General features: G+C 43.2%; 2 protein-coding genes across 2 annotated transcripts; one reads left to right on the top strand and one right to left on the bottom strand.

The window, feature by feature from the left end:
* The first annotated feature begins 21 nt into the window (after positions 1 to 21).
* On the top strand, positions 22 to 2,585 carry arl1 (ADP-ribosylation factor-like 1). Its single transcript, XM_086058488.1, has 6 exons — positions 22 to 102; positions 625 to 762; positions 1,348 to 1,429; positions 1,502 to 1,613; positions 1,692 to 1,870; positions 1,948 to 2,585. Exons 1-6 carry the CDS (start codon positions 99 to 101, stop codon positions 1,976 to 1,978), a joined length of 546 nt encoding a protein of 181 aa, XP_085914614.1. The 5' UTR covers positions 22 to 98; the 3' UTR covers positions 1,979 to 2,585.
* On the bottom strand, positions 2,562 to 26,432 carry utp20 (UTP20 small subunit processome component). Its single transcript, XM_086058487.1, has 60 exons — positions 26,212 to 26,432; positions 25,851 to 25,931; positions 25,707 to 25,773; positions 25,503 to 25,635; positions 25,233 to 25,421; positions 24,477 to 24,558; positions 24,253 to 24,390; positions 23,932 to 24,087; positions 23,388 to 23,540; positions 23,171 to 23,305; positions 22,955 to 23,032; positions 22,712 to 22,890; positions 22,408 to 22,551; positions 22,001 to 22,089; positions 21,806 to 21,911; positions 21,568 to 21,718; positions 21,431 to 21,493; positions 21,180 to 21,347; positions 19,621 to 19,697; positions 19,425 to 19,504; positions 19,086 to 19,341; positions 18,876 to 19,025; positions 18,492 to 18,582; positions 18,320 to 18,405; positions 17,853 to 17,978; positions 17,595 to 17,761; positions 16,760 to 16,968; positions 16,485 to 16,628; positions 16,339 to 16,418; positions 16,019 to 16,257; positions 13,868 to 14,012; positions 13,684 to 13,771; positions 13,466 to 13,609; positions 13,301 to 13,354; positions 13,068 to 13,220; positions 12,826 to 12,981; positions 12,481 to 12,621; positions 12,269 to 12,406; positions 12,055 to 12,194; positions 11,897 to 11,979; positions 11,426 to 11,727; positions 11,212 to 11,351; positions 10,967 to 11,123; positions 10,059 to 10,157; positions 9,814 to 9,981; positions 9,578 to 9,744; positions 9,372 to 9,519; positions 9,021 to 9,137; positions 8,779 to 8,949; positions 8,582 to 8,713; positions 7,193 to 7,303; positions 6,966 to 7,115; positions 6,719 to 6,901; positions 6,513 to 6,644; positions 5,678 to 5,810; positions 5,413 to 5,597; positions 3,938 to 4,282; positions 3,491 to 3,617; positions 3,282 to 3,427; positions 2,562 to 2,875 (listed from the first exon to the last, which is right to left on the bottom strand). Exons 1-60 carry the CDS (start codon positions 26,260 to 26,262, stop codon positions 2,720 to 2,722), a joined length of 8,379 nt encoding a protein of 2,792 aa, XP_085914613.1. The 5' UTR covers positions 26,263 to 26,432; the 3' UTR covers positions 2,562 to 2,719.
* Positions 26,433 to 27,026: the final 594 nt, after the last annotated feature.

The raw sequence follows: 27,026 nt of genomic DNA, 5'->3' as shown, positions 1-27,026 counted from the left end.
CTTCCGCGGGGGCGGGTGACGTCATCAAAGGACACGTCACCACACACGGAAGCTTTCAGACCCAACCTGCGAGACGAGTCCCGTGGTTTTATAAAGAAATGGGTGCGTATTCTCTGAAATACAACCCAATTCATATTTACCAAATGAGCTATCTTATATGCTATTAGAGCGATCGCGAAAACGCACGAAAGTTTGTATTTTGTCCTGCTTGTCGACTTCTAAATCCCCTTCTGTGCTTTAGCTCGACTGGCTAAAGCTAAACGCCACATTAGCCCACTACAATGTTTGTTTTGGTGTGGAGTGGACAGTTCAAATATAACCGATGCAGCATTTTATGCCGAACCGGCACCCAAGTACATTTAGCAAAAACAAGTGACTTTTTTTTGTTTTTGTTTTTTTACACCAATCGTGCCTGTCTCCTGTTGCTAAAGTAATGGTAGCTAACCAGTCGAGCCCACTGGATCAAAGCTTCCTGAATGACAAACAAGTCATGTAGTCATTGATGATTGAATTGATTCCGTTCCCCTGCATTTGCATCCATTTTACATTAAAATTAGCAGTTGTAGGATTCAAATGGTTGCTGTTTTTAGAGGAAACGCACGACTAATGTTTGTGTACTTCCAGGTGGCTTCTTCTCCCGTATCTTTTCCGGCCTATTTGGAACCAGGGAGATGAGGATTCTCATCCTGGGTTTGGACGGTGCGGGGAAAACCACTATTTTGTATCGGCTGCAGGTTGGGGAGGTGGTCACCACAATTCCCAGTAAGTACTCCCGCTAAGTCACGTCAGTGATTTCCAACCAGTCATGTACCACGCCATTGGCAATTATCCAATTTCACGTACTTTTTCTGAAGATGGTTATTTGACAAATGTATCTTTGTTTATATACCTGCCGTACTGTGACTGTCAGAACAATTGAACGCAGTAAAAACGGTCGGTAGGACACACGGCAAGCACCAGCTCTTCAAATTAAAGTCTGCGCCCACGCTGCTTTGATCAAACAAAAAAATCTACCATGAGTGAGGCAATAAATAAAAGTACGAACTGACTTAAGTAATTTATTAAGCAAAAATAAAGTTGCATGTGCTTATCTTTGAAACTTGAGGCGACATAATGCTGCACAGCTCGTGCTGTGAGGCATTTTTACATTAAATATCCCAGATCTTCTCCTATGTACTCCCATGATAAATGGAGGATCACAGTATATATATTTTTTTAATCAGATTTGTGTTTGGCTGGTGAGCCGTGAGAGCTCAAAGGTTGGGACCCCCTCAACTCGATTTATGACCTGTCTGCACATAGATGTGTTTTGACTAGTCGATTCCCTCTGTTGTCCCTTTTATGCAGCAATCGGCTTTAATGTGGAGACAGTCACATACAAAAATCTGAAGTTCCAGGTGTGGGATTTGGGAGGCCAGACGAGTATCCGGTACGTATGGCACTGATTTAGAATGAGTGCAGCAGCTTTTGAACATGTCCCACCCCCACCATCTTCTCACAGGCCATACTGGCGGTGCTACTACTCCAACACAGACGCGGTCATCTACGTGGTCGACAGCAGCGACCGTGACCGAATGGGCATCTCTAAGTCTGAGCTTGTGGCCATGTTGGAGGCGAGTTTATTCCACACCACAGACTAATCATCTCAAGGGGTATGCAGTCCTCTCATAGTTACTTTAATTTTTATCCAGGAGGAGGAGCTGAAGAAAGCCATCCTGGTGGTGTTTGCAAACAAACAAGACATGGACCAGGCAATGACACCGGCAGAGGTGGCCAACGCATTGGGCCTCCCCGCCCTCAAAGACAGGAAGTGGCAGATCTTCAAGACCTCAGCGACTAAAGGCACAGGCTTAGATGAAGCCATGGAGTGGTATATAATTTTTTTTTTAACCATTAAGACACCCACATTATGAAGAGTATTTACTGATATTGTGTTTCTCTCTGCAGGCTGGTGGACTCTCTCAAGAGTCGGCAGTAGAGTAACAAACACAAAAATGAAAAACAAGACGACACACACCCTTTTTTGTAAATATCTTTCTGTATGACAGACCTCACTACCCGCCTACTCCGACCAAACCTGGGACTAAAAAGCGGAGGCCTCGTTTCTACTGTTTGCATAAAGCATTGTGAGCACAGTGATGGACAAGGTTACACTTACTTCTTTTAAATAAAACAAAGTAACCTCGTATGACATTAAGCCTGGGTGCCTTTGGTCCGATTGATTCACTCCATCACCCAGAAGCTCAAATGAACTGCATGTATAAAAGAAGCAAAAACGCCATGACAGTGCGAGGAGAGGAGGCACCATAACGGCCCACACGACAGTCAGTCCCATAGCGGCCAATTCTCTACACACCAATAGACCACCAAGTGTTATTGCAGTCTCTTTTTGTACTTCAGTAAAATGACTTGCCTGTTCCCCCCATTACCGCTTAATTTGTATTGTGCCTACATAGTTAAACCACTTTTATTTCCCCCATTGATTTACCAAATTTATGGAACACTGCTTAAAATTGAATGGTTGCATATTTATATCTGCTTGTACAGTGAAAATGATGGTCAGTAAAGAATTTTGGTGATTGTAACATTTGTCAAAACACTTCTTTAATAGGGATCATTTATAAAATGCTATACATACAAAAAAGAAAAAAAAATCAGCATCAGGAAAATCTTGACCCATTGACATAATTCTATGAATAAAATAAGGTCCTTGATTGACTCACTGCACCATGGCCAGGTCTTTGAGTGCGTGGCTACGGTGCTTCTTGGCTTTATACCCAGGCCGAAGAAACTCGATCTTGCGCTTTTTGGCCTCAATTTTATTGAGGTGCTTCTTGAGTTTTTTCTTAGCTGCGATGTCAGGGTTCGTCACCGCCTGGAAGACAAAATAACATTTAAAAGAGGGTTTGACTCGGGTCATAGGTCCCATTAATAGTGGAATTATTATAATTTTTTTTTAAAGAAAAACCTGACATTTGAACGGCAAATTGCCATATAAGAGACAATTCAATAAAGTGAAGTGGGTGTGATTTTGTTTACATTTTCAGGTAATTTGAGTTAGGAAGCAGCACCTTTTATTCATTAACAGTGTTGTCAAATAGTAAATGTAAAGAAACCATTAACATATTCATTTAAAATGTGTCATTAAAATACATTGGGTGTTTAAAAGGACATTTCCTAAACATTCCCCCCAAAATTTGAATGTCATTGTTTGAAGGGGGGGGGGGGGGGGGGGGGAATTTTTTTTTTTTAACGTAAAACTAGACCTATGATGAGTGTACCTGCATGGCTCGTTGTCGCTTGCGCGCGCCCCGTCTCACTGCAAACTGCTTCTGAACCGCTGAGAACGCCAGCGAAAATTTCTCCAGTCCCATTTGTTTCTTCATCAGCTCAATCAGCTCCTGTGCCAGGTTCTTCAGTGTCGAGTCTGGTGACAACACTGTGGGTGAGTGCTCTCTCCAGGAAGGGATTAAGAAAATGTGTGGCTTACCTTGTTCTGCGTAGGTGCTCTCCAGTTCTCTGTATAGAGGAGCGATGATGGTGGTCAGATAGGGGCCGAGTCGCTCCTTGCCGAGATCCATTGCAATCGCTCCGAGGAATTTAAACACACAGGTTCTCTGTAAATAACAGTGACGGGGATATTCCAATAAGTCAGCAAGGCCCACCACTGCTCTAAAGCGTACCTTCTTTTTGCTTTGGAAATTTGTAAATGTTACTACTGGGTGTTAGAAAAGTAAATTCCCCCCGTTTCCCGTTAATAACCCCTCCCAAGTTAGATAGTGTAGATGTTTCAAAATAGCTGGACAACAATTCGTATTGTAAAACTCCACTTCTTACCTCACCCTCAAGATTGGATGTCTTTTATTCTACTCAACTTTATGTGGTACCTAAAATGTAAGTGCATTAAAATGGACTTCCAGATGTGCCTCTTTGGTACCTTGAGGGGAATTTTAGGATTGTGTGCCGCCTCTCTTTTGGCCATCAGCGACAGCTTCTTTATCAGCCACAGAAGCGACAGAGGTTTGTTGTCCTTAACGTCATCCTCGTCCTCCTCCTCATTTTTTCCATCCTCCTCGACATTCTCATCTCTTTTCTGCTCCTCCTCGTCCTCCTCTTTTGCATCCTCCATTTCCTCCTCAGGGGAGGCAAAGTCCGACTCCGGGGAAAGGAGGTAGATGACCTTGCCCGCGAAGAGGAGGTTTTTGATCACTTGTTCTCCAGATGCCATATCTAAGAATTTGGACTGCAGCTGATAGCAGAAGGATAACGCCAGCTCTCTCATCTGCCGAAAAGGATGACGACAGTATGTTATGAGAGATCATGACAACTTCAGAGATCCGAGTCAGACTTAAATGTAGACAATTTTTGTACTTGCTTGGATTAAATTTGTGAAAGACTGGACTTGATCTTGACTTTTATGACTATTTCCCTTAGGCTGCCGTTCACATTGCAGGCAAATGCGACCCAGATCGGATTTGTTTTGCCCAAATGCAACCTGTATCTGACTTTTTTTTTTTTTTATCAGTGTGATCGGCTCAATTCCGATTTTTTTCATATCCGACCTGGGTCACTTTCATTTTTTTTTTTTTTTTTTTTTTTTTTTTTTCTGGGTCACTTTCATATGTGGTCCTAGATTGGATACGTATCCGAATTTTTGCAATGCGACCGCAGTCTGAACGGTCAGGTCGCATATATCCAACCTCAACGTCATCAAAAGTCCAATATGCGCTCCGCGTGGGCATTATAAGCTTGATTGATTTATGCTTGACGCATCTGCGAGGTCCGCACGGCTCGGGAGACGTCACATACATGGATCGGCATGAAGTTATTTCGAGAAGTTGTGACTTTATATTTGACTTGAAGTATAAAGATGACATTTGTGGTGTGATATTCAGTAATTTAACCACGCAGACAACTCATTTAATACACGCTGCAATGACGTGACGTCATCGTTGGGGAAAAAAAAAAAGGAGAGGTCTCCGTGAGAAGAGGCGCTGGAACAGGCTCGCCCCATTTTCACAAAATATTATTTCTACCTCTTCCTGCATCACTCCTCTGTAGATATGAGATGGGAAAAATATGAGCCCCGACAATGGACTAATAAAAGTCCGTGGCCCTGAGACGCTGGATCTTATTTATTTATTTACAAATGAAGCTTACAGATCATTGAAACATACAACGCTGGACCATACATATTTACTTCTGCAAACACAGCGTTGTGAGCGACGTATCTTCTTCTGCGCATGCGGGTCACTTTGGGGACGCATTACGTCCACACAGCAGACTGACCGAGGTCGCGATTAATAGGTAATATGAACGCTTACTCAAAAAAATCTGATTTCATAAAAAAATTGGAATTCAGCATTAAGACCTGCAGCGTCAACGTAGCCTTAGACTTACTCCTCACTTTACCTTTTTGTCCAGTTTGTTCGTGATGAAAGCGGCGGCCACCTGCGGCCGTGATTCCTCCCCTCCCTCCGCTCTCCACGCCGCCACCAGCTCCTCTGCCTGGTGGGCCGCAAAGAGTTGGCCGAAAAGCTGCGAGGCGGTCAGCCACACCCAGCAGTGAGGGTAGCGCAAATGGGCTTCGATGTGGCCTAGAAACGACAACAGGTTAATGTGATTGGTGTGTGTATGTGTGTGTGTGTTGGTGCCAGACGGGAAGTGGGTGCCTGACCCCAAATACTGGCAAGAGTGTCAGGAGGTTTGGTGAGTTCTAGGAGGCCGCAGTGTTTGATCAATTTGGTGATGAGTGTGAGGTAAGTGAACAGGAGCCTGTCCGCCGCTCGCTCCTCCTCCTCCTCCTCCATCTGAGACGACAAGCGAAGTCATCAAAATAGGCCTCTGTGTGACCTGGTTTGACATTTAACAGCAATAATAATATCCTAAATGTCAGGCTTTTAACCCTGGAGAACCCACGGGGTCAAATTTGGCCCCTATAAATTCTGCTACTCAAATAACAAAGACCTTCTTTTTTTTTAACCAATTTAACTTCAAAAGTCCAGAGTGCCACTTCTGACCCCTGCATGGGGTCATCTAGTGGATGAATATTGCAGTCACATGAGCCAGAGTGGTGGTGACAAGATGGCTGGCAACATGCCAATTTTGTTGAGCTGGAAATCAATGCAAACAAAACCATCTTCTCAGCAAACCATCAGATGGTAAAATTGTGTTTTTTTGTTAATCTATTTCATATCATGTTGCAGAATGCCTAGGAGTATGTTTTATATAGATATTTTGATAAATTAGCAACTCTGAGCTAGTTAAAAAAAAAGGGTTAAAATTGAAAAAACATATTTTGGTGTTCAGTGAACTTATAGCAGTCATTTAATGTATAATTCATAATTTTCCAAAGAGGAAAAGGGTTCTCCAGGGTTAAACTGAAATTGGATGGTGAAAAAAAAAGAAAGATTTTTTGTACAGGTGCCACATGCAGTAGTTTGTATACACCGAGCCTGTTCCATGTCAAATTTGAACTGTATATGTCTCGTAAAATAGATTTGAGATGTTACATCTTCGTAGTTGTCGGGGTTCAGCTCTTTCGCCAATAGTGGCAGCAGGTTGTCGAGACGTTTCGCAAAGTTCTCCTCCTCGACCTCCACAAACAAACCACAGAGCTGAGCGCCCAAACGCCTCAGGCTCACCTGCAACACAGCAGCCTCAATTACACACTGAAATATTACAAAACACGGCCAGAATAAAATTTGCGCTAACGTGCCTTCTCTTCATTCAGCCAAACGCTGACGAGGGAGAACAGAGAGTTCTGCTCACTGGTGCTCAGCATAGCCAGGAGGGCTTTGATGGCCATGGCGGCCATTTTCTTACAGAGCGCCGAGTCGTCGTTAACCACCACCAGGGCCAGTGGAGCAAAGAGGAGTTTGCTGTACTCAATCAGTAAGACCTGAGAGAGTCAAATGCAGCATGTTGAAAAGTGAACACTTTTAATGTGATGAATTGTCCAGTACCTGAGGGAAAGACTGAAAGATAGAGGTGAGCATCTCTAGCGCAGACTCCCTGCCCGTGTCATGTTCATATGTCAGCTGGGCCACAATAAAGTTCAAGTGCTCCTGCAGCCTCTTCCCCAGAGGGTAATCCAGCAAATACTTTAGATAGAGCTGAAATACACGCATAGGTTTGAATAACAATGAAGGTGCAGGGATGGTGGCCTCGTTTTCCACATTTTGATGAGTACCTGTCTGCAGTGGACTCTGATCATGGAGTTACTCCCGTTGACTGACAGTTTGGCCACTTTCACCATTAGCGGCTGCATCTCGGGAACGATAAGCTTCCGGGACAGAATTGCCTGCAACACGTTTGTGAAATTTCAAGTGAAAGTGTTCCTGGGTCATGGCTTGAGTAATATTCATGTTTTTCTTCTTCAATGAAAGAATTGAAGTTCCACAACATCATGCTTTTTAATCGCATTATGTTGCAAACATGTCAAATTCTTACGAAACAACAGTGCTACGCCCAATTCACACCGACTGTGGAACGGCCGCCGCACGTTTTCCGTACGGCCGCCGCAAGGAACAGAAAGCATTCAAGTCTGTGTGTCAATTCACACCAACTGCAGCGCGGTGCGTATGTGGTGCGGAAGGGATGCGGCGCTGCGGAAGGTTTCCCCAAGTGTTCTATTTTTTCCCAGACGCCGCATGCGGATTTTCATGAAGCTGAAGAAATTACACGAGCCGGCCAGGCAGTCGAGCGTCGTCATCAAGGTAGATCCGGTATATTTCAAAATAAAACAGTTTGCAAACTCATTTTTTGGGGGAGGGAAGCTATCTAACTACATAGCATGACATGAGTCAGACATTTAAGACAAAAAACAAGCTCAGAATAAATTAAACATGACAAAATACTACCATTTAAACACAAAACGTACTTACTCATGGTATGTTGACTTGTACTTAAACAACGTTTGTAGTATTTTCAAACTTTTATTCCACGGAGTGGTCAAACACCTGCTCGCCAGCCGCCATTCCCAACTCCACTAACAATCAACTGCGCATGCCCGACCTTTCCCCCGTTTTACAATAGGGGGAAATACAGCATTTCAAATAGACACAATGTTAACAGGTAGAAGAAGTCCCAGAAATAATGTCCAAAAGCATATCGATGTGACAACAGGCAAGTGTGGCTATTGTTTACCAGTAGGACTCTATATACATGGTTGTTATCGCATGAACTCAACTCTCCAGCGCGAACCCCCGTGATGTTGTGGTCTGGCGGGTGCAGATTTCCTGACACTGATAGCTCACGCAACGCACGAGGTGTGAATTGCAGTCCGTGCGGATGCCGTACTGAAAACGCACCACGTCGGTTCCGCAGTCAGTGTGAATTGGGCGGTAGTTCACTTGCACCCAGTTGCCACAAAATGGTCCCAAAGTAATACTATGTTATAGTGAGTTGGGAGTTTCATTATGACTAAAAGCAGTGATTTGCTGCCATCTTGTGGCATCTATAGGCAATAATAAACCTTTTAAGGCAGCGTCAATAGCGCAAGGATTTTCACTATTCACAGTGGAAAGCTTAAGTGTCCCTAATATTGTGAGAGCAGAAAAGACTTGACTTTTACGTGTACCTTCAGGAGGCCGAAGGCAGTCGCCCGCCGAGAATGGTCATAAATGTCCTCCTCGGCGTATCCCAGCAGGACCTGCAGCTGGAGCTCGTTAATCTTGCTGTTCTTCACATTTTTCACCATGTTGGTGATGGTCTAAAAAGAGAAAACAAGTATGATGATAAGTGCACAAAACATTCCGATTCATAACAATTTGCTACCTTAAAGCAATTCTCGACCAAGAGGTAGTTCTCCCCACGGGCAGCTCCAGCCTTGGAGTAATCCTTCAGCAGGACAAAGAGCTGCTTGGTCAGTTGACCAACGTTGATTGTTACGGCGGGCAGAGGGAACTTCAGCACCCACGTGAGCGCCACCAGAGCTTCCGTGATCACCTGATTGGAGAAGTAAAAGGATTGGGGAAGTTGCTAATGAGATGTGGAAGACACATTGGAGTTGCTCCCACCTTGACGTGCATGGAGTTGAGGCATTCAAGCAGCATCGGCACGAAAGGGTCCAACATCTCAAGGGCCGATTCCATGGACGACGTCACTTTGGCTTTCTTCAGACTCAAATGGAGCAGCTGTAGATAATGAGCTATTATGAAAGCTGCCAAAGGTGAACTATGATTTGCTATGTTTTGGTTGCATTAGAGTTTTATTGAGATGAGGCACACACTTTATATTGGAAAAATCTCATGCCGGACCACCAAGTATAGTGGTACCTCGAGTATTCAAACGTGTACATGAACATAAAACTGTGTTAGATTCTGCTTTTTTAAAATCTATTGCAATATATTTCTGTGCTAGCTCCCTACCTTAAGACCAGCATCCACTAAGATGTGCATGTTGGTCCGGTGGCTAACTACAGCTTTAACACCGCCCCTCTTTGGAGTTGGTGGCAGGAGTAAGCAGCTAGGAGGGGGCAGTCGAGGGTCCCGCGGAGGCTGAGCTGACGCCTTGTCCCTATAAACACACATCATGAAATAAACAAGGTAAAATGTTGACTCGCTGTCATTCGTACCTGTCTTTCCTAGTGAGAAGAGGCAAGCTCTCGCTGATGAGACCGTGGCTCAGAAGCAGGATATCAGAGGAGCTCATGCCTGTATTTTCCAGCAGACCCAGAACCAGTCGCCGTAGAATAGCAGCGACACGGTTACACACCTTGAGGCTCTTGGAGTTCTCGAGGATCTGAAATTACATGAGAAATTGTGCATAAACAAACACAAGAAGTGAAAATAACAAAATCCAACTTCCCACCTCCTTCAAAGGCAGAACAAGTGCGGTGATGGTTTCTTTGCTGCAGAACTGGGCCAGAAACTGGTAGGAGTCCATGCTCTTGCTGTGTCGCGCCTCCATCAGCTTGGAGACGATGCCCTTCACCTCCTTTTCCTCAGCGACGACACCGAACAGCTCGTTGTTGAAGATCTGACCGGAGCAATGTAAAGCAAACAATAAAAACACAATCATACACAAATGAAATGAGATTGAAGGCATATTCTTACACTGATGAGCATGCGCATGCATGGGTCGAGATCGCCACTTTTCAGAGATGGACTGAGGGCCGATAGCAGCTGGTACACAGTAAATGTCAGAACGTGGACCTGGAAGACAAAGATGAGACAATGCAGTTGGTGCTCTTGTTGCATGTAGTCCAGGGGTGGCCCAAAATTTCTGCTCAAACGCAATATTAGATTTTTAAAATGGACAGATGGGCCAGCTCATTTGTAGATGAGATTAAAAAAATAAAACATATAAAAATGTTTATTTATAATAATAATTATTATAAGTATACATTTCAATTAACTACTCATTAAATGATAATATTTCATTATAATTCAAGAACCAATTATTTAAAGTGGCGGCCGTGGTTATATATATATATATATATATATATATATATATATATATATATATATATATATATATATATATATATATAGAGCAAGAGAATGGACTATGAATGGCTGTTTACTTTGTAATCAGCCATTCAAGACATTTGAATTCTGAGCAATCCTATGCAGATAAGAATATAACAAATCCTGTGTTTAAACTGGATTATGGTTAATTTTATTCTAATTAATTTAGATGGACTGTATAAGTTTAATATCAAAATAACTGATTCCCAATTATATCAGTTATAATCAATATTGCCAATTATTGAAACAATTAGTGTAAAAAATTCCCACAGATGCTACAAGATGGCAGCAAAGCACTAAATGAAGCTCCTAAACTTAATTCAACATAATTCCTTGGTAATGCTATATCATTAGCAATACTTTAAATGAGATGTGTGTCACTGGAGATCTGAACTAACCAAATTTTAGGAAAACAAACCAGCCTAAATGAATGAATACATATGACATGACTCACACACTGCTGCAGCATCTACTGTACATGAACTTCATGATACCTGGTAGCCTTTGACGAGGATACCCTGCATCTCCTTCAGCAGGTACCGCAGGTAGCGGTAGCCCAGTGTCTCGATGATCTTCACCAGCGTTCCCCTCGCAACATCGCGCACCTCCTGGAATCGGTTCCTCAGAATCACACACACCTTGATCAAGATCCTAGACATCAAACAGAAGGAAGAAGACGTGTTGACCTTTTTGTGAAGAGGACACATTCAAGCAGAGAACGCAAATCTAAATGGTGTACCCAGGCAGGTTGACTTCCATGACATGTGAAGGAAGAGTCTGCATGAGTTTGACCATGGCGAAGGCTATCGGGATGCGCGCCACTTCTTCTTCCTTTGCTTCCTTTGACTTCACAGCCTTGTGCTCATCGTCACGTTTCACCTAAAGATTCACAAATACACACTTGCGTGCCTCTTATTCATTTACATCTGCATGTAGTTGGATACAAATCATACCTTGGCATTGAGACATTTATGAAGGCGAGGCAACACGCTGCTCGTGACGCTCTCCTGGATGTTTCTGATTAGCAACTCAAGCTCTTGTTTGCTTTGTGGCAGACCGCAGGAAACCGCCATGTTCTTGGAAGCTGCTGGCTTCTTCACTTTAGCGGTGGTCGCTTTCTCAGAGGAAACTTGTCGTTCATCAGCGGCAGCTTTCGGAGGAAGTTCACCGTTGATCTCCATGGCTTCCTCAGCGTTACTTGCCTCTGATTGTTCAGCTGCAGCTTCATCCTCAACATCCATCACAGTGCTTGCAGCTTCACAAAAATACAGTGAGCTCTTGTTTATCTCATGGGATACACACAAATATTTCACATCCTCCCACACACTTTAAGCTCAACAAATCACATGTGAGTGTATTTTCAAACAGATTGTAAATTGTAAGAATGTTGCAAAGCATTACGGGACAATCCTAAAAGATTTCACCTTTTCTGGCTTTAGCAGCTTCCATCTCTTCGGTGAGAGTCTCGCGGTCAAAGTGGAACGCTTCAAGGACTTTGACGAGCAAACTGGAGGGTACAAGAAGATGACAAAATGAGAGGTCAAACGGAATGGTAAATGGAGTTTGTTGAGTGCCTACCCACCTCACAGCCAGCTTCTGCTCCAACTGCGACGTCTGCAGGACGTGAACGAAATGCTTCAGGTAGTACAGATACTTGGACCAGGTCAGCCGGCGACACACGCCGCCCACAATCTCCACACACGCTGTTGTCATGTTCTCGCGCTGCGGTGCGCCATCAGGAAAATTATGAATATGTCAAATTGAATGCATCAATAGAGTACAAACGTGAAAATCACCTGCAGCATGTTCTTGTCCGTCAGGACCGTCAAGGCGTACGGCATGATGTAATTCTGCAACGAACGTGGCGACAACACCACGGTGCCCTCGGTTAGCTGATTGGCTAACTTCCTGAGGGCTCGACCCCGACGGTGAATCTAATGGAAGATGCACAAAAAATTATTAAATGTGAAATATTCGAGGAGGGAAGACCGATGAGAAGCTTCCATACCTGGATGTGCTTCATGTGCTCAAAGAAGTCGGACTCGGGGTCATTGTAGTCGGTGAGCTGCACCATGTCTTGAAACTCTTTCTTTGAGGGGAAAGTCTTCACCAGGCATGAGAGTACATTGGTGTATTCGTGCTGCACACTCTAACAGAGAAGACAGGGGACTTTTAGTATATTAACCTTCACAAGTTTGGGTCTTACTGTTCCAATATTCTTATATGAAAGCAGCAAAGTGACCGTCGCTTTTAGTATTGTGCCTCACTCCATTCATTTTCAAACAGTCAATATGTATGCAGTACTATATTTATAGCTTGATTACAAATCATCAGCGCATCAATATGACAATACCTCCGTCTTGCTCCGGAGACCCTTGTGTATGGCGTCCAAGATGGTATGCTGGATGACGTCTTTATAGACCTGTTCTCCGGCACCGACCGCCACCAGCTGGACGATTATTGCTGACAGGCACAAGGTGGCGTTGTCACCCAGCGACATGTCCCCAATCTGTAGGGATTCATAAATAAAACACAAGTGTAACAACGGTAAAAATGATCAATCAGCTCTGTGCTAAGCTTTCCACATAATGTCACCTCATAAGTGTGGAAGCAGTTGTGTATGACGGTGTCGATGTAGTTAAGGTCAAGGGACTCCATCTCTCTGATACGCCTGGTGGCGTCTTGGAAAGCTGTCAGGCGGACGTCAAAGTAAACCTCGTCCAAATGGCGACTGTCGAAGGCGTTGAGCTGGAGAGGAGTGGTTACAGGGGTCAGGCATGAGAGAAATACATTTCATTTACATGGAAATATCAAAGAATGAGGGCTACCTTTGTGGCAATGTCAGTGATGTACGCGAGTGAAGGATCCATGTCTGACAACGTCTAAAAGTAAGATGAAAAAAATCAAGTAGTGGTTCTCAAACTTTTTACATACACCAAGTAAGTAACAGCTAAAAAATACTTGCCGCTCAAAGTATCACCACCATTATGTACCTGAAAGACACTGGTGAGGGCCTTCCTGGGTAGCTTGCTGTGAATGACAGAGAAGAGTTTGCTGAGCGGCTGCAGGAAGGCCGAGGGCTGCATGCACTGCTGCAGCAGGTTCTGTATGGTGGCCAGGATGTCCAGTTGTGCCTCCTGAAATAAATGCAGTCAAGTCATTCACAGACTATTAAAAAATAACTTGTGAAATATTTAACAAAAAGCCTTACCTCAGAGTTTTTGCCTTTTAACAGATAAGGCAGTAAGAGCCTTATGAGTGTCGAACTCTGTTCTTTGTCGCTAACAAACCGACTGATCCTGGCAGATTAATCCAAACAAAAACAACAAAAAAAGACCAAATAAATAATCAGACTCTCTGTGTACGAGAGAGGAAATAATGAGGGAATAACTTGCTTGGAGAGGATGTTGAGTTCCTTGGACACCTGCGGGCAGAATTTCTTCTTCTTGAGCCTATCGGTGTTGCGGACCACACCGCTGAGGTAGTGCAGCATGGTAGTGATGTGAGGCAGTAACAGTCTGGAGCCCTGCGTCAATGAGTCTGAAAAATGTGTACATATTCAAGATGCTAGAAGACTTTTTTTTCTTCTTGAGTCTAATTCTACGATGTTACATTGACCTAGGGCTGGGCGATAAATTTATTTTTTGAATTAATTCGAGTTTTGTTGTGAACGATTAAAAAATAATAACATTGATGTTTTTTTCCCCCTTTCGTTGCGCCGCGCCCACGGCTTTTGCCCCCATGAGCGTTAGCTGTGTCCTCACACACTCCATACGGGAGGAACTTAACAACAGCAAACAAACTGCCGCAAACAAAAAAACTGTTTACTATGTTACCGTGGAGGAGTCATTTACACAAGGAAGCACGTATGACAAGAAAGGGGCACAATAAGAGCAATTACCAAAGTGGACACGTTGCACCTCGCTAATGATATGGCACCCATGTATACAATGAGGAAGACTCGATTTTACCACTTGCTGAAAACGGGAGAACCCAGGTATGTGCTACTGCTACCTAGCGGCAAGTATATTGCTCAAGTCGCCCCGTGTCATTTGTTTAGGCAGTAGTTATTTTGCCGTGACTGGAAACTCAAATGCTAGCAATATTTTTGCTCTGAACGGTGAATAGCAAAATGTACGCTATCTCATCAAGACGGACTCGCCTTGCAAGCACTTACCGGTATGAAAGACAAGCTTACTTTCACTCGCCGTGCCAGAGACGCTTATCAGTCTCTGCGTCGTCTGCGACATAAAATCCTTATGAAATGTAGTATAGTGGGCTTGTAATGCTGATAACAGCCTATTTTCAGTGACAAAACAAATTAATAGAGTGAAAGGAGATCTATAGAAGGGGGTGAACTTGGTGAAGCGGACTAATCACGATAAAATAGCCAATTTACGGCAGGCCAAGACTTTCCTACTCCGGGGACTGGCCAATCAAATAATGCAAAAAGGAAATTTGCCAGTCATGGCAAAACAGCCACTTCAATTTACATAACAGTACTTGTATCAGCAGACAGTTGGAGGGGATGACAAGCTCAGACCTTGGTTCCTACATTAAAGCCAAAATGTGATGTTTATTTGTGTCATATTGAGGGACACAAGTAGCACTGTTCAGCTTTTAAAACAAAGTTGGCAAAATAAGAAAGGTTTATTTTTCTACTTTATGAACACAGATTTACATTTCCAGAAGTATTTGTCTGATTCAAGGTAGAAGTTTTGCACATTGATTCCAAGAGAAGAAATATGGTTACTTAATTAACTGATCAAATAAAATCAAAACTTTTTAAGTTCTTGATTTATGTAAAAAAATAAAATAAAAAAATAAAAATAATAATAGTATAAAATCGGGGAAAAAATTGTGAATCGAATTTTTTGTTTAAAAAAATTGTAGATTTTATTTTTAGGCAAAATCGCCCAGCCCAACATTGAACACGCACATACTTGCTGTTTGGTACTGCGAAATTGTGTTTTTATTTATTGATTTTTTTTTTAATCTATCTTCCGTTATTCACAGAAAAATCACTTGCCAAAGCAATAGATGTACTGTGGCACAGTCTGTGAAGTATACTTTGATGTTACAATTTGCCCGTATTCTCTAACCTTTATTAGTGTAAATGCCAAAAGGCAAGTTTAATTACTTATATCATTTGTGTAATGTGCTAGTGCCGCATATTTGTTTGCCCAAGTGTGATGGTTTGGTTGTGTCGAATAATCTGACTAGTGAAAACAGTGGTTTATGTAACATGTATGTAACCTCTCCATTTTAGGTACTTAGCTGCCATCTTGTGGCATCTATATATTATACGCAATTGAAAACCCCTTTTTATGGCATAAATGAATTGTGAATTTTTATTTACTTGGTTGGTGCCATCCGGCATAGCGGGGGTTCACTGTATTCTATTTACAGGCACCTGGGATTTTGCAACAGTATGCTCCCAATCACTTCACATTTAATCTATTTATTCTGCATTTCATTTTGGCAAGAGCAGGTTTGAAAACACTGGGCTACACAAGCCATAAAGAAAATAAAAGTGGTCCTCTAACCTGCAGCGAGCAAGCCTTCCGCAGGCTGCGGGAACACACTGCCACCCACGCTCAGCTCTGCCTCTGTCTCTGTCTCCATGGCGACAAAGTCCTGCGTGGTCGCCAAGGACTCGGCTATGTCCATGACGACGGCGATGGTGGCGGGCGAGATGTTCTTGGCGGTGAGGAGGGCGAACACATTCAGGAGAATGTTGCACTCAGGGTGGTCTGGCCGCTGCTTGAACAAAAGCGGGAAGTACCTGCGACATAACCCGGAACAATTGGATTTAGGAACTGTAAGTGGGATATGAACAATGATGGAAGTATGACATGAGCAGAACCTGGCATGTTTGCACCACACATGGATGAGCTTCAGTAGTGGTGTGGGAAAGTACGGACTCTCAGTTGGGAGGCGATGCACCTGACAAAAGTGAAATCACAAGTCAGTCCACTCATTTGAAAGCAACGATGTGTTTGCAGCACACACCTGAGGCCACACAACAGCCATGAAGACGCCGTCCAGTTGGTCGGGGCTGAAGCTGAAAGTGTCGAAGTTCTCGAAAAAGTCCTGGATCCTCAGGATGCCGAAACGCCTCAGGTTCTTCAGAGGACTGATGCAACCAGGCCTCAGCTATAGATGAAAAATGGTGATACAGTACTGTCTTTCTGTGGATCAGGTAAAGCGGCAATAAACCACCCAAAAAAAAAGGCCGATGATATACGAGAACCTTCATCCAGTTCTCATTGGAGGAGATGTACTACCTGTTCCCTGATCTCCAGCACGGCGGACACAGAAGCGGTGACGCACAGAAGGATCTGCAGCACTTTGGGCAGGTGGACTTCAATGAGATGACCAAGCTTCTGGATGACCACGTTGATGATGTTGAGGAGGCTGTGCTGGCGACCCAGCGGAAACACGGCACCCACGTCCGTCTCGGCCAATGCTCGTTGCACCGCTTCCCGACAGGAGCCTGAAGAGACAAAGGAAGAGATTTGCTTTCACTTTATGGAACTTGAGATGTTTTTTGGACATCCTTTTTAAACCGAGCGAACGCTGAGACTGAAAAAATGGCCCAAAACTTGTGTTATTCTATGCCCTGAGGTGGAACAGTGCAATGGCAGTCTCATATTAAAATAACACATTTCCAATTTTGTTTCTTTTCTAATATAGTTAAGGAAAATAATGGTTAAATATGACGTCTTAGAATTTGCAGGTTTGCATTCACATAAAAAACAATACAGCTTCATCAATTGCTTTATCCATTTTGAACACAAATAAGGGCTACAATTTAATGTTATTTTCATTTTGAACATTACAGAAACAAAAAAATGACTGATAATGATTAATGATGTTTGTTTTTGATTAATGTGTGGCATAAACCTTACAATGGCTGGTCGTTTAATACATGAGGTCACGGGTCACAACCGCATTCTATTTGGGCTACGACGTTACGTTTCAATCTGAATCTGCAATTCTTTTTTGGGGGAATGTTGCCTTTGTGACTGGATTAAGACAAGAAGTAATAATAATAATAATAATAATAATAATAATAATAATAATAATAATAATAATAATAAAAAATTCAAGCTGGGTCACCGTTGCTGTGATGGCAGACGGGCTCCAGCAGTAGATCGATGAAAATTCCCAGCTCCGCCTCCTGGCAACTAGCCAGGAAGCGCAGGATGATGGAAGAGCGTGTGGCGGCGCTGGCCTTGCTCTGGAAGCGACTGCTGCCTTTACTGCGTAGACGGCCGAACAGGATCCTTTGTGACAAAAACACACAAATGGAAATGTGAGCTACTGTAATTACAGTAAGGCACATAACAAAAGTACGATTGCACATCAAAATGATACCTCATGAGTAAGGGAATGAGTCCAGCTCTATGTGATGCATCCACAACTCCTGTCTCCTCCGAGATGTTAAAATGGACAATTTCTTCTTTGAAATGCTTGTCATCTAACAGCTTCTCCAGATTGTCCCTAAAACAAACACACTCATTTATGAAAGGTCAAGCATTATCCAGATGAATGAAAGTTATCCTGCATAGAATACACATGACTTAAAAACATGTCCTGTCTTGTAGATGTCCGGTAAGGTCTAATTATGGGTCAAAAGTTGAGCCTCTGTCTATCATCCAAATCAGTCAAGCAAGCAAGTTGTAATTCAAACTTCCTGTGACTACAACTGCGTGATGGCTAACAGCAGCTGTATCTGAACATTCCTTGTCTTCCATTACAAGATACTCACAAAGGGCTCCATTGAAGGAAAGAAAGATGTTTGACTAGGAATGCTGTGTGTGTCCACCTTGAACTTCGCTTACTTGTATGGGACTATGTAAGGGTCTTTGTATGTAAGAATACACTGGAGGGCCACTCGCTGGATTTCCTGGTCCTGATGGCAGAGGAGCTGACAAGGCAAAGACAAGAGGACATTAGTGTAAAAAAACAGCAAGCGTCCATTAAATGTGACACATGGGTAACTTTTAGGATTACTTGGTTGTAGAGCTCTCGCAGGCTGCTCTCCATGTAAACCGAGCGAGGGTTGGTGAATTTGGCAAAAACATTTAGGTGGCTGATAAGCTGTCTGGAGGGGAAAAAACATGTCATTAATTGTAAAATATAATTGAAGTCACCATTTTTAGATTGACTGATGTAGAACCACCTCAAGATATTAATGAAACATTCAGCATCATCCTAAATCGTGTTGGTTAACATTTGTTATTTCATGTATATTAGTATTATATATTTTATGATAAAATACATAACATTTTAAAATATTAATCATTTTGATGCATTTTTTTCACAACATTGAGAGCTGTAAGTCATGCAATTTCAGTATTATTCAAATGTATAATTATTTCACACAAGCATCATTACTTTGCAGCCGCTCTTCGTGGTGGCGCTTTCATCTGCCGTTTGCCCTTCTCCTCCTCTTCTGCTTCCTCCTCCTCCTCTAGAACTGTGTCACTCTTTTTCCTCAGGTCCTGAGTCGGTGCCACCAGCAGGTTAGTTGGGTAAAACTCGTTCCTGTTAAAAAGACAGAAAGTTAGTTTGAGTTGAATTGAGGTGGGTCCACTGAACACTCACCTGATGAACCGAAGCAGCAGGGGGCTTAGCTCCCGGCTACGGGGCTCCACCCTGTCTGGAAACTGGGCCATGGAGCGCCACATCAGGCCACGGAAGTTGGAGAAGTCCGTCCTCTCGTTGGGCTCAAAGCTGGACTTGAGCTGCTGCAGGAACAGCACCCCCAATTCGCCACTTTCAATGACGTCGCAACCTGGCCCCGCCTGGACATCCATGTCTGTCACTTCATCATCATTACTAATCTCCTGCAGCTCTTTTTCTAGGACATGGATGATTGAAAGAAGAGGTGAAGAACACTTGGTGACGGGAGCTAAAGTCCAACACCAGATTCCCGAAACATACCAGCCAATACTGCCACCTTCTCCAGATGTTCATGGTACACCATCCAAAAGTCTTTATTGTCCATTCCCTTGGCATGGCTCCTGTAAAAAACACAGATTAAATGTTGATTTTGTGCAAATAGTTTACAGCTTGTTTGCCATTTTTACAATAGACATCACCATACCTCTAGTTTTATGTATACAAATTTGATACTGACCCAAGTAGCTCAATAACGGCATCCCACAATGGCCTGAAGTTGACAAACAGCATTGCTAAGAGGTAACGCAGAGGCACCTGGAAGAGAAAAAGTGTCAAACGCCGACAATTTAAAATCGTTATTCTCAACGGGACGGATTTTGAAAACCATGTCATTATTTTAAACATGGATTTTTGCACATTAAGGACAGAAAAATAGACTAAACACAGTAGATGTTATAAAGTGGCCTTTATTAAGTCCCGCATTACACGCAGTTGGCCTTGGTTTGGACTCAATGCAGAGATATACGGTAAGTGAAAGATCAAATGTGGCCTATTTAAAAAATTTGCTTAGTTTTTAAAAATTAGGTGAGAAAGTTAAGACTATGGGAAAATGTGGGCCTCCGGTGAGAACAGCTGAGAAGCTTAAGCATGAGGGTACTTTTTTGAGGACATAAAGGTCTCTAAGGCACATATATTACATTAGAAAAACCTCAGAACACACAACCAAGAAAAAGGTGTGCCAAAAATATTGCATATACTAAAATAATGATGACATCTGAATTTTCTGCCAAATGAAGTGAAAATCAAGTGAAATCTGGGCCTGTTTGGCAAACACAGGCAATAAACTATTCTACTCTAGTGATTTTCTGACCAATGTAATGAAATCAGAAAATTTCGACACAATGGTTGGAATATTACTGGTGAATTAGATGTCATCCGTACTAGGGATGCTCCCATCCACTATTTTCATTACCGATTCGATACCGATACCGATCCGATCCATACTAAATTGTTTTTGTACTAGTCCCCCCAATAATATTCAATATATTTCCCCCCCAAAATACTCAAATGCTTTTAGATGTTTTTTGAATATTTTTTTTAGCATTTATTGGTGTATGATTTTCATTCAATATTTTCAATACATGTATTGAATGTATGTAATCATTACTTAAGTGACGGTACACTTTTATTTTCTTACATTCAAGCAGTGTTAAGTTTCAACTGTGCATAATGTGGCCAAGGTTCGCCCAATTCCAAAAGCGCTTCTGTTTACAAAATGAGTTTGATGTGTCCAAGGCTCCTGCGCCACTTGCTTCTGTCTACACTGTCTTTCATGTCTGCACGTAAAGAAATACTGATAGGCAACATGCTTTTTTGCTCTTCAGTTTAAGAAAATAGATAATCACCATTTCGGAACCACGTCAGGGGACCACTAGTCCCCCGACGGCGGCGAGGCAGCGAGCCGGTGGCAAGGAGGCGAATTCTTGCTGCCGAACGGCTTCCGCTAGCTGTCCCGCCTTCCTGCCAAATGGCTTCCAATGTTCCCCCAGTGCAATTTTGACAGACATTGGCTGCGCCAACGTAGCAAAGGAGAAATATTATTTTCCTGACCATTTCCTGTTTCTCCTCGTCATTGGAGACGGGAACTTGCGCGCGCTCTGGAGATAAGACTTTGTGGATCAGGGCGTGGATCGGGACCATTTTAACAGACACCGGACCCAGACCCAGACCCCCCCCCCCCATATCTGGGCCGATACCAAAGTCCACGTATCGGATCTGAGCATCCCTAATCCGTACCTGCTGAAAGGTGCCAGGGGGCCCCTGTGGCAAGCTGCGCTGCACTAGGTCATGCCGCAGCTTGCGCAGGTGCAGCAGCTTTTCCCGGTAGTCCTGAAGGGAGGCGGGCACCAGCTCTGCCTGCAGGCACATGGCGAACACCGGCTGTACCTCCAAGCTCTCGTCAGGCTGGACAAAAGAAGAGCCATTGGATGTGTTATCGTCTATGTCTACTTGTCATAAAAACTTAAAAATAAATGGGAGCGTTATACCTCCTCTGGGACAGGAAGCTTTGGCTCAAAGTGCGAAAAGATCCTCAGGGTCAGCAGACGCATCTATAAAACAGTAAATTACGTCCTTATAGTAAAAGCAAACAATATGATCCAACAAAAGAAGTCTGTAGATTCACCTTGGAAATGTTAGAGGACAGGTTGCCTTGCAGGATTGGGTAAATGTGAAAAAGTGCATCATGGGATAGGTGCTCCGAAGCACCACTCAAGGACAGGCGGGTGTAATAGAGGTCTCCTAAAAGCAGGGCTGACAGCTCTCTGGGGAACCTCCTGAAGGAACACACCATAAAAGGATGATTATTGAAGGCCTACACCTTAATGTGGCGTAATTCTTTAGGATTATTTTGTCACAAATACCGTAACATGACGGTGATTTTGTCCACGGGGACTAGAGACAGCATCTGAGCAGATCCGTTCAGAGTGAGAAGGCAACTTAAGGCTTGTGTGGCAACAAACAGACCAGCTGGGTTGACAGAAACGGCAAAAGTTCACAACATTGCAATCCCTTTATTTTACTGCTGAACTAAATGTGGGGGGCGGGGGACTGAATACCTTTGCCTAGTTTTTCCATCTCAATTTCACACAGTAGCTGGTTTAAAAAGGCAGTGACTGCAGGGAAGACATTGGCTAGAACAAGAGGCCTGCAAAACAAAAACAAAAACAAAAAATAAACATACTGTATTTTTGTCAAAGGTAGCATAATTCTGGAGGGGGTGGTGTGGTCGGGGGAAAAAAGAAAATATATTGCGATTATAAAGAGAGCATCATTTGTCAGTAAAATTATTGTAAGTGCACCTCTGCGGAGGAACTAATACTCCTTTCCTTGCGCACTCTGACAGCGCGAGCGCCACTGCCACCTACTGTAGTGGATGTGCAATTACACTTTATTCGAGTACGACCCCCCCCCAAAAAGTTGCTTGAGGTCACGCTATTTGAGAAGGACTAGTGTAATGTGTTACCTGAGGTGCGGCAGCAACACCAGTGCGCTCCAAGGAAGTGACAGATCTGCAATGGGCCCGTTCTGCTGCACAGGAAATTTAATGAGTGACAGCACCAGCTCGGGCACTGCTCGCTGCTCTGGCTCCCCTTGGTTACTGAACACGCTGTCGAGAGACAAAACATTGAATAATCCCTTTAATATCCACGAGATGGCGGCAAAGCAAAATTTTTACATTTAGACGTGGCTTGAAAGTGCATAACGAGTACGGTCACAGCACTAATTCCCAAGTCAAGGCACTATTGTAAATGATGAGTGCAGCTCACCCGGTGGTCTGTCCTGTGAAGAGCAGTGGGTAGGTCTCAAATGCCATGGCGCCGTCGGTGGGTGGCGGGGCTTTGGCAAAGATCAGGTTGACCAGCACCTCCAGGGCTCGGTGGTGGGACACGGGATCGCCGCAGGCAAACAAGCCGGCGGTGAAGCGCAGAAGGGAGGGCAGGAAAAGCTGGAGAAAGCAAGAGAGTAGCGTTATTGCGAGATACTCAAAAAACAATGCAGTGTCAACTCACCTGCTCAAACTGCTTCATGGTGAACATCTCCTTGGTGAACTCAAGGATGAGATCTTCTCCCAATGAGCTGCCGAACACCTGCGGGAGGATTTGTGACATGATATATCAACTTAACAGCTTTCATTGGTCCCATTGGACAAAGCGCAATGTACTCGTAAATTGGGGCATTCGAACGTCAAATTGCACCGCATTGGCAAAAACATCTATCAGGCTTACCTTGTGGACTATCTCGTGGATGAGAGCATTAGGGAGTATAATGTTCTCTCCAAGGAGTAAGGAGGAGATGATTTGGAGGAGGAGCCGCGAACAGGGTGCTGAAAGCTTCGAGCTCTGAACAAGGCACAATGCGGTCTGACGAGACAAGACGACACTTGATAGAAAATTTGGACTTGAACGACACTTGAACAAGATAAAGACAGTGCTCTCCTTGTACCTGGCAAACGGCCTCTGGTTTTGTGATCTTAGCTCCGTCCTTGTGAGACACCAAAGTGTGAAGGACAAACAGCAGCCTTTGGAGCTGTTCTCTTGCGGGTCCAGCCTCTTCTGTCTTGGCCTCCAAAACACTGAGAAGATCATCTACAGCAGCCTGGGGATTACAACATACAGTAGATTACAGCTGCTATTCCTCTAAACAAGTGTCACCAACGGGACACCTGCAGGCACCACTAACCCTCAGTGTATTCACTTAAATGATAATCAGTAATTATTAACATATAATAATAAAATAACTGAATGTAATTTGAGCAAATTTGTTAGCTAACAAGTGTGAATTAAACTGGCAGCCATTTGCATTAATTAGGATGTAGCTCTCAGTTTTAAAAAAAGGGTGGCGACCCATGAACGTAAAGAAATGACCTGGTTTAACGGGGTGTACTATATAGTATACTGCAGTATTTATGTCGGATTCTGCCTTTAGGTACTGCTTCACTCAGTTTAGTGCTGGCCAACAATGCAGCTAAAACCAGTAACCTTCTTACCTGTAGGGACTCCCAAAAAACTAAGAAGTGTTCTTTGTCCACATGATCGGCAGCAGCCTCGGCTGTGTGATCCAGTGCATCCCGCACCAGGTCCCATGGTAAAAGGGCACCTTGATTGGTTGTGGGTCCCATCTTTCGCAGAGCAATAGGGAGCGCCTAGTGAAAGAAAATGTTTAGACACATGTCAGTATGATAAAGGATCAAGTAAAAGCATAATAATCCCTTTTCACCATGACATCGCTCATACTTCCATAAGCAAAAAAAACAAAAACAAAAACACTTTTATGTCATTTAAAAATGAAAACGTCAAGAGACTCTTACAGTTGCAGCACAGGAGTGAAACATGTGCCGGACACCTTTGCACATATCAAACAGCAGCTGGCCGGCTCCTTCTGCCTTGTCAGGGTTCTGCTCCAAATCGGAAAACACGAGAGACAGCACGGCATCCAAATCCGGAACCTACAGGGCACGACAACACTTAAGACTCGCATACTTACTTAAATTTTATCAAAACCAAAAAAAATAAAAAATGATTCAAGACCTACCTTTCGCATCAGAAATGCAAAGCTCTCTGCTGCAAACTTGCGGATGTGCTCCTTCTTGTGCTCTAAAAGCGTGCTGTACAAGCTGACAGGAGGAAAACTAGGTATTAAAATACACTGATAATCCCACTCTTTATCCCACTACACTTAATTACACTACAATCTTCTGATAGGAAATGTCAGCGTCTACTACTTTTCATCTTGAGGAATGTGTGGATGCTTCTATCATGAGATAATAATAATGATAATAATAACAATGCAGCAGATTTATATAGCGCTTTTCTAGACACTTAAAGACGCTTTACAATAAAATGGATACATTATTCATGCAGTCACACATTCACACTGGGGCAGGCTGACGGAAGCGTGGCTGCCAGTGTGCGCCTACGGCCCCTCCGACCACCACCAAACATTCGAACCTTTCATACACCAGTGTGAGTAGCACTGGAGGCAATGTGTGTGAAGTGGCTTGCCCAAGGACACGACAACACATGACTTGGGGAGAGCGAGGATCGAACAGCCGACCTTCGGGTTACTGAACAACTGTCTCTACACCCTGAGCCACGGCCACCACAACAACTCCACGGAATACAACAACTAAACAAATATAAACCCAAAATGCGTGGTTAATTAACATATCTGCCTCACAAGCAAGAAGTTCTGGGCTTGTTTATTCTTGCCCAAAGTCAGCGAGTGCGCTATGAGTGAGGACAAGCGCCACGAAAAATGAATAGTTTGATCAAAAATGTTGAAATTCACCTGTAGATGTTGTGCATGTCTTTCACCATGAGCCTCCACAAGTACTTGTACAGGTAGGAGAGGCATGTAAATGCCCACTCCAGTACCTCTGCGTCCTTGGTGTCCAGCATCGCGGTAATCAGCGTGAACAAGTCCGGGAAGTGAGGGTAGAAGTCAGTTTGCAGGTCTCGAGCCAACTGCACCACCAGGCTGGGAATTAATTATCAGGCGGATTAGGCTTTGCCAAACAAAAGCAGCACCTCAGTCATATGATACTATAACCAAAATTACTCTAGCAAAGGTTGGTAGGCCAGACTACTCGGGACTGCCAGGTGTGTTTTCAGGCTCTCCACGATAGACTCTTGATGGAAAACCAGCATGTTGAACGACTGACACTTGTTGGAGACCTCCCTAAAAAACGTAGCTGAAAAAGAAGAGTTGGTAAATTAGCACTACATTATAAGCAATAGAGCAAAAGTTCTGCTTCATACATACTGAAGTTTTCCGTCAAGTTGAGTTCTTTCCATTTTCTCAGGCTTTCAAAGAAATAGGTTTCAACTTCCTGTATTCCAAAAAGACGTTATCCGTCAGAGTTACCTCAAAAACAAACTACATAAATGATATGAAGTACATACATACCTCTGCATAAGATCCAGTTCTGTCAATCCGGTGTATGACATTAATGTTTACATTAGAAAGCCTCTCAGCAAAAGTGAGGAACTGCAAGAAATGTTTAGAATACAATAAGAAATATGTTCTGAAAAATGTCTACAGTTCTTGCTCCTTGGTCAATTGATGAAACCATCCCACACACGTGATCAGGTTTTGTTTAAAAAAATGTAGGTCAACAAGAGGTCTATTAAGGGCTAGTTCGCATGTGACGGCCAATTAGCTTGTATAGAATCATATTTTATATTTAAAAGAGCGGTTTTAAAATGTACTACAGTACTTTTTTTTACGTGTTTATAAAAAAGACTGCACTTTAATTTAGTGTTCTTACCCGGTAGGTGTTCTCAGATTTGTGATACGCAGACTTGGACTTGATCTTCATCTTGGCTTTGTAGCTTGTCTTTAAGTCAAATGTAGTCAAAAGACGCAGCGCGTTCAAAATTAGTCATATAACACTTCCCTTCGTTAATTCTGTTCGCTAAAATCACGAGTGTTTACACGCATGGCGGACGGAACGGCGCAGCCATGATGAATACAAGGCATCATGGGAAAAAAAAATCATCCGCGAAGTGTGAACCTATCAGGATAGTTCACAGCCGTTTACTTCCGTTTTCGTTACGAGCGCACTCCACCGTGCTTCCGGGTTTGTTTGCACAGTCTCGACAAGTCCCCAAAGTTTCTACAAATAAATAGACGTTCGACTCTAACATTAAATAGGAGTACACACGCATATTTGTATATAAAATAGATAAGAGATATGATTTGCACCAAGTTTAAGATGAATGAGACTAAACAGGTGAAGTTGTATCAAATCAAACTTTATTTATATAGCCTTTTCATGCATACAATACAACTGAAAGTGTAAAGGATTAGTTCAAACTTTAGCTTATAGTCAAATCTATTTTCGATAACCTCATTGTGAAACAAAAATGTGCTAACCATTTGAGCACAGTGCTGCCCTAATGAAAATTCTCATATTGGAAAACATTTTTGTGAAGGTCAGCTTGATACAAGTGTCAAAGGCATTATATTAAAGGAGGAGGACACGCTTTTAGGGAAGAAAAAAAACATACAGACCTAATCCCAAGGTTTGTTTTTGCGTGCGTGCGTGCGGACTGATGATATCTGGCCATACAGGTCTCTTGC

Source organism: Leptonotus elevatus, chromosome 17, assembly GCF_054856555.1.
Source record: "Leptonotus elevatus isolate MCC_2025b chromosome 17, RoL_Lele_1.0, whole genome shotgun sequence".
Taxonomy (NCBI): Eukaryota; Metazoa; Chordata; class Actinopteri; order Syngnathiformes; family Syngnathidae; genus Leptonotus; species Leptonotus elevatus.
This window is presented reverse-complemented; position numbering and strand designations above follow the sequence as displayed.